The sequence below is a fragment of the Heptranchias perlo genome, chromosome 22 (genome assembly GCF_035084215.1).
Source record: "Heptranchias perlo isolate sHepPer1 chromosome 22, sHepPer1.hap1, whole genome shotgun sequence".
In the NCBI taxonomy this organism is placed as follows: domain Eukaryota; kingdom Metazoa; phylum Chordata; class Chondrichthyes; order Hexanchiformes; family Hexanchidae; genus Heptranchias; species Heptranchias perlo.
This window is the reverse complement of record NC_090346.1, coordinates 37100871-37113344: the sequence shown is the minus strand read 5'-3', so window position 1 is coordinate 37113344 and position 12474 is coordinate 37100871. Positions and strand designations below refer to the sequence as shown.

At 42.6% G+C, this 12474-nt stretch overlaps 1 protein-coding gene across 1 annotated transcript in view; it reads left to right on the top strand.

Moving 5' to 3' along the window:
• Positions 1-12474, top strand: part of cfap70 (cilia and flagella associated protein 70) — a 111580-nt gene that overhangs the window by 73026 nt on the left and 26080 nt on the right. The window contains exons 17-20 of the mRNA XM_068003735.1: positions 376-501; positions 2349-2482; positions 5211-5326; positions 6875-7018. Coding sequence (XP_067859836.1) covers positions 376-501; positions 2349-2482; positions 5211-5326; positions 6875-7018 — 520 coding nt within the window. The remainder of the gene's footprint in view (positions 1-375; positions 502-2348; positions 2483-5210; positions 5327-6874; positions 7019-12474) is intronic.

Sequence of the window (12474 nt, the reverse complement as noted above, 5' to 3'; positions counted from 1 at the left end):
TTATGGCACTTCTGCTTCCTGTATGGTTTGCTCAAGATTTTTTATCCCGAGTTTTGGGGTTTCAGAGAAGCTACATGCAGATGCACACAGTGCTTTATTAGGTTAACTATCTTTACCCATATTACCCACTTTATCCTACCCATAATTCTTGCATTAGCCATTCTGCCTTAGTTTTAGTAAAAAAAACTGCAAAGGCGAATATATAATCTCCAACAGTGCATGTACAGTTCAGAAACTAGACAGTTGTTTAATTCTTGCCACTTGTGAGATTGTCAGAAGCAATGATCTTTAAATTCTCCATTTTATCTACATTGTCTGGAGAACTTTGAATATTTTATGATTCAGGTCTAACTCATTGTCCTTTTCTCCACCTAGATGCTGCACGTGGATCCTCCAGATCCTATTCCACAATCATTTCTTGGTTCTGCTCAGTTAAAACACTTTGCTAAAGAAGCTGAAATGAACAAGGACTTTGAACTAGCAACTAAATACCACCAAGAGGTGAGAGTTTGTGTAGATAGGGCGATAATCCAGAGAATCCATAGGCCAATATTCCTCTCTCAATGTTGTTTGAGAGCAATTTGGTCATAGCACACTGGTCACATCCTCGGCAGCCAATCCTCCCGTTGAGCCTAATTTGCATTCCTCAGGCATGCACTTAGTGCACACGGGGGCACTCTACAGGGTGCAGGAAGCAACTAAGAGGATGTCCTTGTGCTGCCAAGGCCATAAAGGCAGCAGCAACTATAAAGAGGCAGGCAAAATGGAAGGTCCCATGGGAGAACCAGAAGATCTTTGAATTCTATAGGTAATGAGAGCAGAATATTCCTGTGAACCGCTTCTTAAATCCATTTCTGCCTGTTAGAAGCTCTGATCCGTAAGTCAGTGGTCTTCACATTTATTTAATGGTGGTGTCCCTTGTGAACGAATCTGTGCTGCTGTGCCTTAGCTGGAATGGCTGCGGCATCCTAAGCAAGAGTCTAGGAACTTCCTGCAGTCTGCCTTGGAGGGAGTTGTTAAAAAAGCAATATGGTTGTGCCAAATAGTAGATTTACTAACAGGAAATACAAGTATGGGATTGAGTAGTTGTATTGTCAGGGGAGGCTGTATTGTTGTTTTGTAGTAGGGAAAGAATTATTAGTGGCATGGTAGAGGGTCTGATGAATAACTTGAGCAGCTGTCAAAGAGGCTTTTGGTTGGTTCCCCTCATTCGCCTCCAAATGAGCCGTACTGTAAAAAGGTGGGCGGCACAGTACTAAACACTGCCTCCATCACTAAGTTCAAAGACTGACAGTACTGAAGCAGCAAAACTATTTTTATTGGGAAGTAGTAGCTCCAGGCTTTTATGGGGGCAGTCTTCCCCTAATCTGCATCCAGCCCAATAGAGGAAATAAGTGTGCAGAGCCATCTGACATTAATTTGCATTTAATTTACATGCTGTACCCTCTTCAGGCCCAGTCAGATGTGTCCATCAGAAAGGTCTCGAGGAAGTTTGGGTACTGCTATTCGGGAACAGATTGAGGGTAAAGGATTAGCACCCATTTCCCCATTGCTCTGTTGTTATTTGGCACCAGGGCAGAGGAAAATTTATCCTCATTTGTCTTGGAAGGGGGTTTCTGCTGCATTTGTGTTGACACAATTTGAGATATTTCAAAGTTTTACAAAAGAATACAAATGACATGGAATGTATGGTAATCTAATTTTTTCCTCTTTTCAGTCTTGGTGGTATCCTGCACTATGGGTTTTGGCCCCTCATTTTATTTTCAATAAAAAACTGAAGACAAATATTATGGGCAATACTAAATGCTATTTATGGAGTGATAAAACAGGCACGTCCGAAGCCCACTTGCTATTTTAAGTCTGACGAGCTGCAGACGGCCACCAGTCAGCTTGCTGGTGAAGTGGTGGTCAATTTCGGGCATTACTGTAGTCAAGAGAAGCACTCCTGCTCCTCCTGGCTCCACGTTAAGGTAAGTTTAAAAAAGTTTTAAAAAAACAGAAACTTACCTGGCCTCCAGCGGTCCCTTTAAGAGCTGCTGGTTAGGCTGCTGTAGCACTGGAAAAACATTACAATTTCAGAAATGGATCATAAAACGGGCATTAGGCTCCTTATTAGCATATGCAAGGGGCCTAATGTCTGTTAGAGGCTGACACCAGGGTCGCCTCTAGAGCACCAGAACCAAAATGGCATTGGATGTGTTTCAGGCGCGGAAGGTTGGCCCATAAAATGGGGGTCCATTTTCCCCCATTGTCTTAAGTAGTGCGATGCTGAAGAAGTTCAACTGTATCACATTGGGAATGGATTACTGATTTAACTCTCAGGATTAAAAAATACCTTTTCTTTATAGAGATTGGCACGTGACAACAGCAGTGCTGACCACTGGTTTGACTATGGTACTTTTAACCTCCTGTTAAATGACTATGCCAAAGCGGAGGAGTGCTTCTGTGAGGCTGTTGCTGTAAACCAGGAACATATACACAGGTCAGAGTCATGCATTTTAATCACTTTACACTGCTTAAGTAGGCCTGAACCACACTCACTAACAATGTTTTAGACTGCCTAATAGTATTGTTGCGCTCTAAAAATGCAGTTTCATGGGCCCTGATTTTGGTTTGGAGCGCTTTTAGGGTGGGTAGCGGGTGGAACGATCGCACCGCTTGTCCAATGATGTCTTTGGAATGCCAGAACCATTTTGATGATCGGGGCTCATTTCAATTTGACAGGTGAAATGCCAGAATTTTGCTGCTCCTTATGACGATTTGGGCCCCGCATTCGCGCAGATAATGGGTGGTGGGTGGGTTGGTGGGGGTGGGGGATAATCACTCTCCCGAAGATCCACTGTCAGTCGTTCAGACCTTCCCAAGCACCAGCACAGAGATTCGCATATTAGGTGGTTTGGGTGGTGAGTTAGAGGGCTCTGCACAGGGTGATTCACTCAGCATCAGTGTGTCGGGGCAGATACAAATGGGAAGGACAGACCAGGAAAAGGCTTGCCGAAGGACAAGCTCGGTTCCTAGCTAAGCTGAAGACAGAGATGCAGACTTTAGGGGCCCAGCCTTCAAAAAAAAATTATTCATGAGCACTAACAATTGCTCAATGTATTGGACCACCTGTGTGGGAGCTACCGCACCATGTCAGAGAGTGTGGATCAGTTCTCTATCCACTTGTGTGGGGTTTGGGTGCATGGCATTAACATTCTGCATTCAAGCGTGGAGCATGTGATAACCTCAATGGATGCGGCAACTGGCCATTCTTTGCAGGAGCCTCTGGCTCCAGTAGTATCATCTCAGGCTCTGGGCTCCACCATCTCATCCGCCTTGGACAGACTGGGTCTTCACTTGTGTCGCAGATGTCCCACATTCTGCTCTCCTGTCGATCAGTGAGAGTGCAGAGCAGCAGCCCCATAGCAGGGGCAGTGGTGCAAATGGGAGTGGAACATATTGCCCTCTCCCAGGATGACTGCACCTTCACCACCCCCTCAACCAATACCTGCCCTGGTGTCAGGAAGCTAGCTCCACCAGACTGCCCTGGCAGCCACCTAGATGCTGCACTCTTAGGCCTAAGCTTCTAGAGGTCACCCACTGCGAGCATCTCAAGAGCTCTTGGCGAGCCACAGCAGCCTTTCACCTCCCATGCTGAAGCCATGAGCAACACACATGAGCATTAAAGTGGGAAAGAGACCACTTAAGTAGGGACGATGTGCTAACTCCTGGATGATAATTAGTTTTATGCATTTGTGTAAGCCATTAAAATGATAAACCATTTTTAAATCTTTGTTTGCAGTGTTCCTGTAGTAGCTGTTGATCCTGCAACGTTAGACGTGTATAAATGTTGGTCTTTGGGTGGAAGTAGCTTATTGGAGGGTGGAATGACTCGGAGGGATGTTGGACAGGACTGTTAATTTGGGGGGTAAGAAGGCAGGGATTGTTCAGCTGAAATGCTGTTCAGTGAACTGCTGCTGAAGATGTCTGGCTGCAGGCTGGTGTTGGTGCCCTCCCGCTTCTTCACCATCTTCAATGTCATCTGTGGAAAGTCTTAATCCAGTGGTGGCTCCTGTGTTGTGCCCATTGCAGAGCAAAGTTGTGCAGCAAGCAGCAAACCACAGTGATACAGGACACTCTGGGCTATATTAGAAGAAGCCACCAGAGCCGTCCATGCAGTGGAAGCGTTATTTGAGTGCCCAATTGCCCGGCCGCTGTAATTTTAATAACACCGAATATTTATTTTAAGCTATAATGTCCCTTTTACAGTTTTGCAATTTTTGTCAGTTTCACTGGAATTTTTTAATTAAAAAAAATCACACGGTTTCCAGCTTACTAACGGCATTATTTTTGAGTCTAAGTGGCAGCATTGTGAAAACTGGTGTTAATCCAGGAAACTTATGCAGAGCATAAGTAAGTAATGGCGTAAGTCACTTACTCCATAATTTCCTCTTTCACTTGCGCCATTCAAGGGTCCCCATGTCATAGGGACATTACAATAGCCCAACCCCAGGAAAATCTGGCTTGATTCATGTTTCGAATTTGGCTCAAGGATAAGGGAGGAGCGACAAGTGAAGGGTGCGCTGTAAATTCATTTGGCTATGCACCCAAAAGCTTCACAGTGCAAAGATAGGGCAGTTCAGAGACCGTAAAGTGGTGCTGTCATGTAAGGTTAGCCATAGCCCACTGTACTTAAAGGGTCACATAATGTTACCCTCATTGTACCACCTGCAGCCACAATACCAGTAGAATGTTGCAACCACACACCATTTTTAATAGTACATAGATTTGCATCAATTATAATAATATATTGATGTACCCTGGCTCAATGATCTCTGGGATCCTGCTGATTTTGTCAGTCTTAATTATGATGGACCCAACAACAGCCACCAATTTCTTTGCATAGAATTCTGCACAGCAAGTCAAAAAAACAAACATTTTCAAATATATATAGTGCATATTAGAAGTCCTGATTCAATGCCCTGGTGGTGCAACAGATTTGTGTTCCAACATATTGTGTGACAGATGAAGGACTGAAGGCATAAAACAATTTATCTGTGATTTCACAGTAAGTGAAAGTGAGGATACACTGTCATTTGACTTAACTGTAACCTTGATTCAAAACTTATACAGAATTTGATTAATAAAGTTGATATTATGTCTGAATAGATTGTACAGTGTTTATTATGATTTCTGTGTTTGACTGAATCTGGTTATTTCATTTCCAGCCTTATTCTGTGTGGTATTCTAGCATGTTTGAATGAGCATTATGAAGATGCTGACAATTTCTTTGAGAGTGCCAGGTGCTTCGAACCGGACAACCTGTTAGCTTGGACAGTGCAGGGTAATGCTCAATTCAGAATCTAATTCACTATCATTTCTCTTAAAGTAGTGTATGTGTAAGACTTAGCATTAGAAACCATCAGATTCCTAACATTGATACAGCCCCATCTTTTTCCTTATGATTTCTTATTACTGCTATGATTTAGTTTGTATACTAAAAAGATTCTCCAGTGTGTATTTACACTACATTTAACACTGAAGATTGAATTTTAAATAAAAGATGTCTGGTCAATTTCCTGCTACATCTCCCATGCTTTCAATGTAGTGTGAGAAACCATTTATATTTAAAACAGATTTATACTGTTTTTTTAGTGTGCTTCATAAGATAGTTTGTGACTAACCATTATGATAACTTACCCCTCATTTAGTGTGTCCTGTACGAAATTGCTAAAGCTAGATATAATTCATATAATTTCTTCAGTTTGTTCATAAGACGTGCAGTTAGATATCACATATTCACTCATATATGCACTCAGTGGCATACAAAGTCGTACATACACATCTGTACATGTGTGCACACACCAGACATGAATTTCGAAGCAGTGTCCAAATTGGAATGTCAACTAATAGGGTCAGTTTGGGTTCATTGTATTCGGGTGAACTGCTCCAGATCAATTATGTTTGTGCTTCCTGTATTGAATAAGTGGAGCCATAGGTTTTTGATTGTAAATGTTTACCGCTCAAGACCTTCTAAATTGTATTGGTAAATGATAATTATGGGAAACATTCTAAATCTAAAGTTTGGATCAGATTTTAAATTTGGTCTTAAGTTCTCCCAACTCAATTGCATGCATTTACATACATATGTTCAAATATGCAAGTGGCATTTACATCACCTTATAGATAATTATACACAGCCACATTATTCACTTACTTTCCCTTTTAGAGATACAGGAGTTCAAATGTAAGTAACATGTGTTTTATTTATTTTCCCTTTTTTGGTGACTCAGTTTCGCCTCCCATTGCAATACTTCAGATGGGGGGTGGGGAAGAGTCCTTCCCAAGGCAGAATTTGCTATCTTCAGCAATCAATCCAGTATTTCATCCAAGAACTGCCAATATGTACTCAATGAAGATATTTGTCTTTGAATTCCAAGCTCTATCAGTCTCACCATTGACTGGTAAAATTCTCTGAGAGAGAGCAGGTTCGTGAGAATGCCAGGCTCCACCAGTCCTGCTAAGAATATGAAAAATCAAACAAGGAAAACAGCTAGGTTCCCAGCACCTTGCCAGCTAAAAATTGCCAACACTCATTCAATGAGAACCGATAGATTTGAATAGCAAGTACTGCCTGGCAGTACAACACTTGAGCTAGTGACTTGCCTTGTAGCAAGTGTTTAAAAGCAGTTGACGTACAAGTGAATTTTCTTTTAATGAATAGGGCAGACGGAATCTGAAACTTGCTAAATGAAGGGGGGAAGATCAGAATTTAATTCTGATGGGAGTTTGATCAGATCTACAAACTATCCCCATGTTTTCATCATGAAAAGTGTTAATAACACATAACTTAATCTGGTTCTAGTTTTTAATGAAACCATTGTGTATTCAGGGCTGTACTATGAAAGTCAGGATCGTACGATTCTGTCCGAAATGGCCTTCGCAGAGGCAAAAAAGCTTCAACTAGCATCTGAAACACTGAAAAGGTCTCTGGAGGAAGTGATTGCTGACAGGACAACGGGAACCGAGATTCCAGGTAGGTGAACTTGAGGACAATAAAATAGGTGAAAGGACACATATATATCACTGTCATGAAATTTATTGTTTTCTCCAAGGTGTCTGTGGCACCATCCTCCTTATAAAGGAGCAGTATTGCCTGTAATCTTGCACATAGCTGTGGAGGAAGGAGAATGGTACTCTTTCCAAAAAGTGATATTAACTATATCTTCAAATGTAGGCTATATGGTACAGCTTCTTTACCAGGCGTACAACGTGGACTGGGGAGGTCTAACTTTTTGAATATGAAAATTGAAGTATAGAGAAAAGTGAACTAGAAAATGAACATTTTATACTTTTGAAGTATAGTGTGTCATATAACTTTGTTCTGCACTGTCATATGGCATCAAAGCAGTCACACTGTATCCATACCTGTCATAGGGCTGCCAAGTTTGCGTATTTTGCATTCGGCAGAAAAGCAGCTTCTGCCATTCTTGTCACATTTTAATCACGTCTCAATGGACACCAATGTGAATTAGTATATTTTGGGAAAAAGAACAGTGAAAGGAAGTAAAAGGAAAAAAAAGAAAGACTTGCATTTATATAGTGCCTTTCACAATCTCAGGACGTCCCAAAGCATTTTACAATCAATGAAGTACTTTTGAAGTGTAGTCACTGTTGTAATGTAGCCAATCTTCGCACAGCAAGGTCCCACAAAAAGCAATGTGATAATGACCAGACAATCTGTTTCAATAAGGTTGTTGAGCGATAAATATTGGCCAGGACACTGGGGTGAACTCCCCTGCTCAAGTAGATCCTAAACAGTAAAATTCATAACTGTGCTTGGTTTCATTGGTCAGAACATTGAATACAGGAGTTGGGATGTCTTGTTGAAGTTGTACAAGACATTAGTAAGGCCACACTTGGAATACTGTGTACAGTTCTGGTCACCCTATTATAGAAAGGATATTATTAAACTAGAAAGAGTGCAGAAAATATTTACTAGGATGCTACTGGGACTTGATGGTTTGACTTATAGGGAGAGGTTGGATAAACTGAGACTTTTTTCCCTGGAGAGTAGGAGGTTTAAGGGTGATCTTATAGAAGTCTATAAAATAATGAGGGGCATAGATAAGGTAGATAGTCAAAATCTTTTCCCAAAGGTAGGGGAGTCTATAACGAGGGGCATAGATTTAGGATGAGAGGGGAGAGATACAAAAGGATCCAGAGGGGCAATTTTTTCACTCAAAGGGTGGTGAGTGTCTGGAACGAGCTGCCAGGAGGAACATAGATCTCGGAATGCAGATACTTTAAGCCTTTATAGGTGAGCATACAAGTAGAAAAGACCCTTTTAAAAAAAAAAGCAAGTGGGAGTCTGGGTTTTGTTTATTCGGGTATTCTATTGCACACAGAATTTGCACAACACGTTGGTTAGACCATAGTTGGAATGCTATGTGCAGTTTTGAGCTCCTCATTATAGAATCATAGAATCATAGAAGTTTATAACATGGAAACAGGCCCTTCAGCCCAACATGTCCATGTCGCCCAGTTTATACCACTAAGCTAGTCCCAATTGCCAGCACTTGGCCCATATCCCTCTATACCCATCTTACCCATGTAACTGTCCAAATGCTTTTTAAAAGACAAAATTGTACCCGCCTCTACTACTGCCTCTGGCAGCTCGTTCCAGACACTCACCACCCTTTGAGTGAAAAAATTGCCCCTCTGGACCCTTTTGTATCTCTCCCCTCTCACCTTAAATCTATGCCCCCTCGTTATAGACTCCCCTACCTTTGGGAAAAGATTTTGACTATCTACCTTATCTATGCCCCTCATTATTTTATAGACTTCTATAAGATCACCCCTAAACCTCCTACTCTCCAGGGAAAAAAGTCTCAGTCTATCCAACCTCTCCCTATAAGTCAAACCATCAAGTCCCGGTAGCATCCTAGTAAATCTTTTCTGCACTCTTTCTAGTCTAATAATATCCTTTCTATAATAGGGTGACCAGAACTGTACATAGTATTCCAAGTGTGGCCTTACTAATGTCTTGCACAACTTCAACAAGACATCCTAACTCCTGTATTCAATGTTCTGACCAATGAAACCAAGCATGCTGAATGCCTTCTTCACCACCCTATCCACCTGTGACTCCACTTTCAAGGAGCTATGAACCTGTACTCCTAGATCTCTTTGTTCTATAACTCTCCCCAACGCCCTACCATTAACGGAGTAGGTCCTGGCCCGATTCGATCTACCAAAATGCATCACCTCAAATTTATCTAAATTAAACTCCATCTCCATAGGAAAGATAGTAAAGTCATGGAAATGCTACTGTAAAGATTCACTAGAATAATACCAGGAATGAAAGGTTATAGTTAGGAAGAAAGGTTTGAAAAAATTGGGATTGTTCACTGGGACAGGGAAGGTTTTGGGGGATTTAATGGAGGTTTCCAATTTTTTTTCATTTTATGATATTGTTATGAAGTTAGATTCAGCTTATGAAGGGTTAACTCGCAAAGATACATAAGCCATTTAGAATGTTGTTAAGGCTCATTCCCAGGATGAGATGTCAGCCAGCCAGCCAGCATATCACGTGAATTGAATTGGATGACGAGTGGCTCCTGTGATGGTGGGGATCTCGGGAGGAGGCTGAGAAGGATCATCCACTCGGCACTTCTGGCTGAAGATGGTTGCAAATGCTTCAGCTTTGTCTTTGTCACTCACGTGCTGAGTTCTGCCATCATTGAGGATGGGTATATTCATGGAGCCTTCTCCTCCTGTTAGTTGTTTAATTGTCCATCACCACTCGTGACTGGATGTGGCAAGGCTGCAGAGCTTTGATCTGATCTGTTGGTTGTGGGATTGCTTAGCTCTGTTTATAGCATGCTGCTTCTGCTGTTTAGCATGCATGTAGTCCTGTGTTGTAGCTTCACCAGGTTGGCACCTCATTTTTAGGTATGCCTGATGCTGCTCCTGGCATGCATCTTCTACATCCTTTTTGAACCAGAGTTGATCCCCTGGCTTGTTGGTAATGGTAGAGCGAGGGATATGCTGGGCCATGAGGTTACAGATTTTTGTGGTGGAACATAATTCTGCTGCTGCTGGTGTCCCACAGCAACTCATGGATGCTCAGTTTTGAGCTGCTAGATCTGTTCTGAATCTATCCCATTTAGCACGGTGATAGTTCCACACAACACGACGGATGGTATCCTCAGTGTGAAGCTGGAACTTCGTCTCCACAAGGACTGTGCAGTGGTCACTCCTACCAATACTGTCATGGACAGATGCATTTGCGACAGGTAGATTGGTGCGGACGAGGTCAAGTGGGTTTTTCCCTCATGTTGGTTCTCTCACCACCTGCCGCAGGCCCAGTCTGGCAGCTATGTCCTTCAGGACTCTGCCATCTCTGTCAGTAGTGGTGCTACCGAGCCACTCTTGGTGATAGACACTGAAGTCCCCCACCCAGAGTACATTCTGTGCCCTTGCTACCCTCAGTGCTTCCTCCAAGTGGTGCTCAACGTGGAGGAGTACTGATTCATCAACTGAGGGAGGGTGGTAGGTGGTAATCAGCCGGAGGTTTCCTTGTCCATGTTTGACCTGATGCCATGAGACTTCATGGGGTCCAGAGTTGAGGACTCCCAGGGCCACTTCCTCCTGACTGTATACCACTGTGCTACCACCTCTGGTGGATCTGTCCTGCCGGTGGGACAGGACATACCCAGGGATGGTGATGGAGGAGCCTGGGACATTGGCTGAAAGGTATGATTTTGTGGGTATGGCTATGTCAGGCTGTTGTTTGACTAGTCTGTGAGACAGCTCTCCCAATTTTGGCACAAGTTCCCAGATGTTAGTGAGGAAGACTTTGCAGAGTCAACTGGGCTTGGTTTGCCTTTGCCTTTGCCATGCCTGGTGTCTAGTGATTCGATGCCGGCTGGTCCATCCGGTTTTATTTTTATGACTTTTTTTGTAGTGGGATTGTACAACTGAGTAGCTTGCTAGGCCATTTCAGAGGACAGTTAAGAATCAACCACATTGCTGTCGGTCTGGAGTCACATATAGGCTGGACCGGGTAAGGACGGCAGGTTTCCTTCCCTAAAAAGGGCACTAGTGAACCAGATGGGGTTTTACGACAATACGGTAGTTTCATGGGCACCATTACTGATACTAGCTTTTATTCCAGATTTTTTATTTAATTAACTGAATTTAAATTCCCCAGCTGCTATGGCGGTGATTTGACATCAGGTCGCCGGATTATTAGTCTCGGCCTCTGGATTACTAGCCCAGTAACATAACCACTATACTACCGATCCCATATAATTTAATGATTGAATGGTATTCATTCATTGCACCTGGAAGCTGGTTTAACTGGATACACCTTTCCAGTACTTTAAGATTTCACAGTAAGGAAGGGGCTCATTCAAGGTGGTAACTTTGATTGGCTGCTCAGTGGGCCAATCCCTGACACCAACAGGTGAGGGAAGAGTCAGAGGACAGTCTTTGTTTTCTCTCTCTTCCTCTAGTAGAATGAATGATACAGTTTGATCTCACTTTCTAGTTAGTCACAAAGGCTGAAAGACTCTGGAACTAGGTATGAACATGTACAGATTTTAACAGGCAGTCAGGTATTGTTTAGTTCAGGGACAGCTAACATGTAAGTGAGTTTAGCCTATAAAGTGGCAAAATTGTTAGGTTTGTTATATGTTACAAGGATCGTTAGAGAATTGATTGAGTTTCATCATGAAAACTGTATTCTGTTCATTTATATATTTAATGTAAAATAAACCAATTGGTTGGTTTACGATTGGATTTGAAGAGATCACAAAGTTGGTGGAAGATGGTAGCCCTGCAGATATTGTGCATCTTGATTTTTCAAAGAACCTTCAATAAGGCAGTGCCCTGTGGGATTGGCGGTCAAATTTGTAAGCAGGATTGTGAGTTGGCTGCAATTGCATAGACAGAGGGTATTTATTAATGGTAGCAGTTCTGCATGGGGCCTGATCAGTAGTGGAGTCCCACAGCGACCCATGTCAGGACCACTGCTCACTCTGTCCATCTGGTCTATTTGTCTGTCTGTCTGTCTGTCTATCTGTCTATGTACGTATGTATGAATGATTGAGCCTCAAGACTAAGACGTGTCCACATTTTTGGATCACAGGTCGACCACATCACTTCAATTACTTTTTCATCCGTAGTAATGCCATATAAATTACAAATGGTCACATAGTCACGGTGGTACATAAAAACAGATCCTCCATCCTTTAGCGGAGAAATATCTTGTTCGATCACCTGGAGATCCTTGATGGCAGGAGTTAGGTAGTAGCAGGTACCTCTCCCCAACCGTGAGGCAATCTCGTTCCTTCCTCAGATGACTTATCATGTTCCCATCCTGACCACAATTCCCTTCTAACTGCTGAATCCTCAACTGTAATCCCTGTACCTCATGCTCAATTTTGGATTTTACCTGGGTGACCTGACCAGTGAAGGATCCTTCTG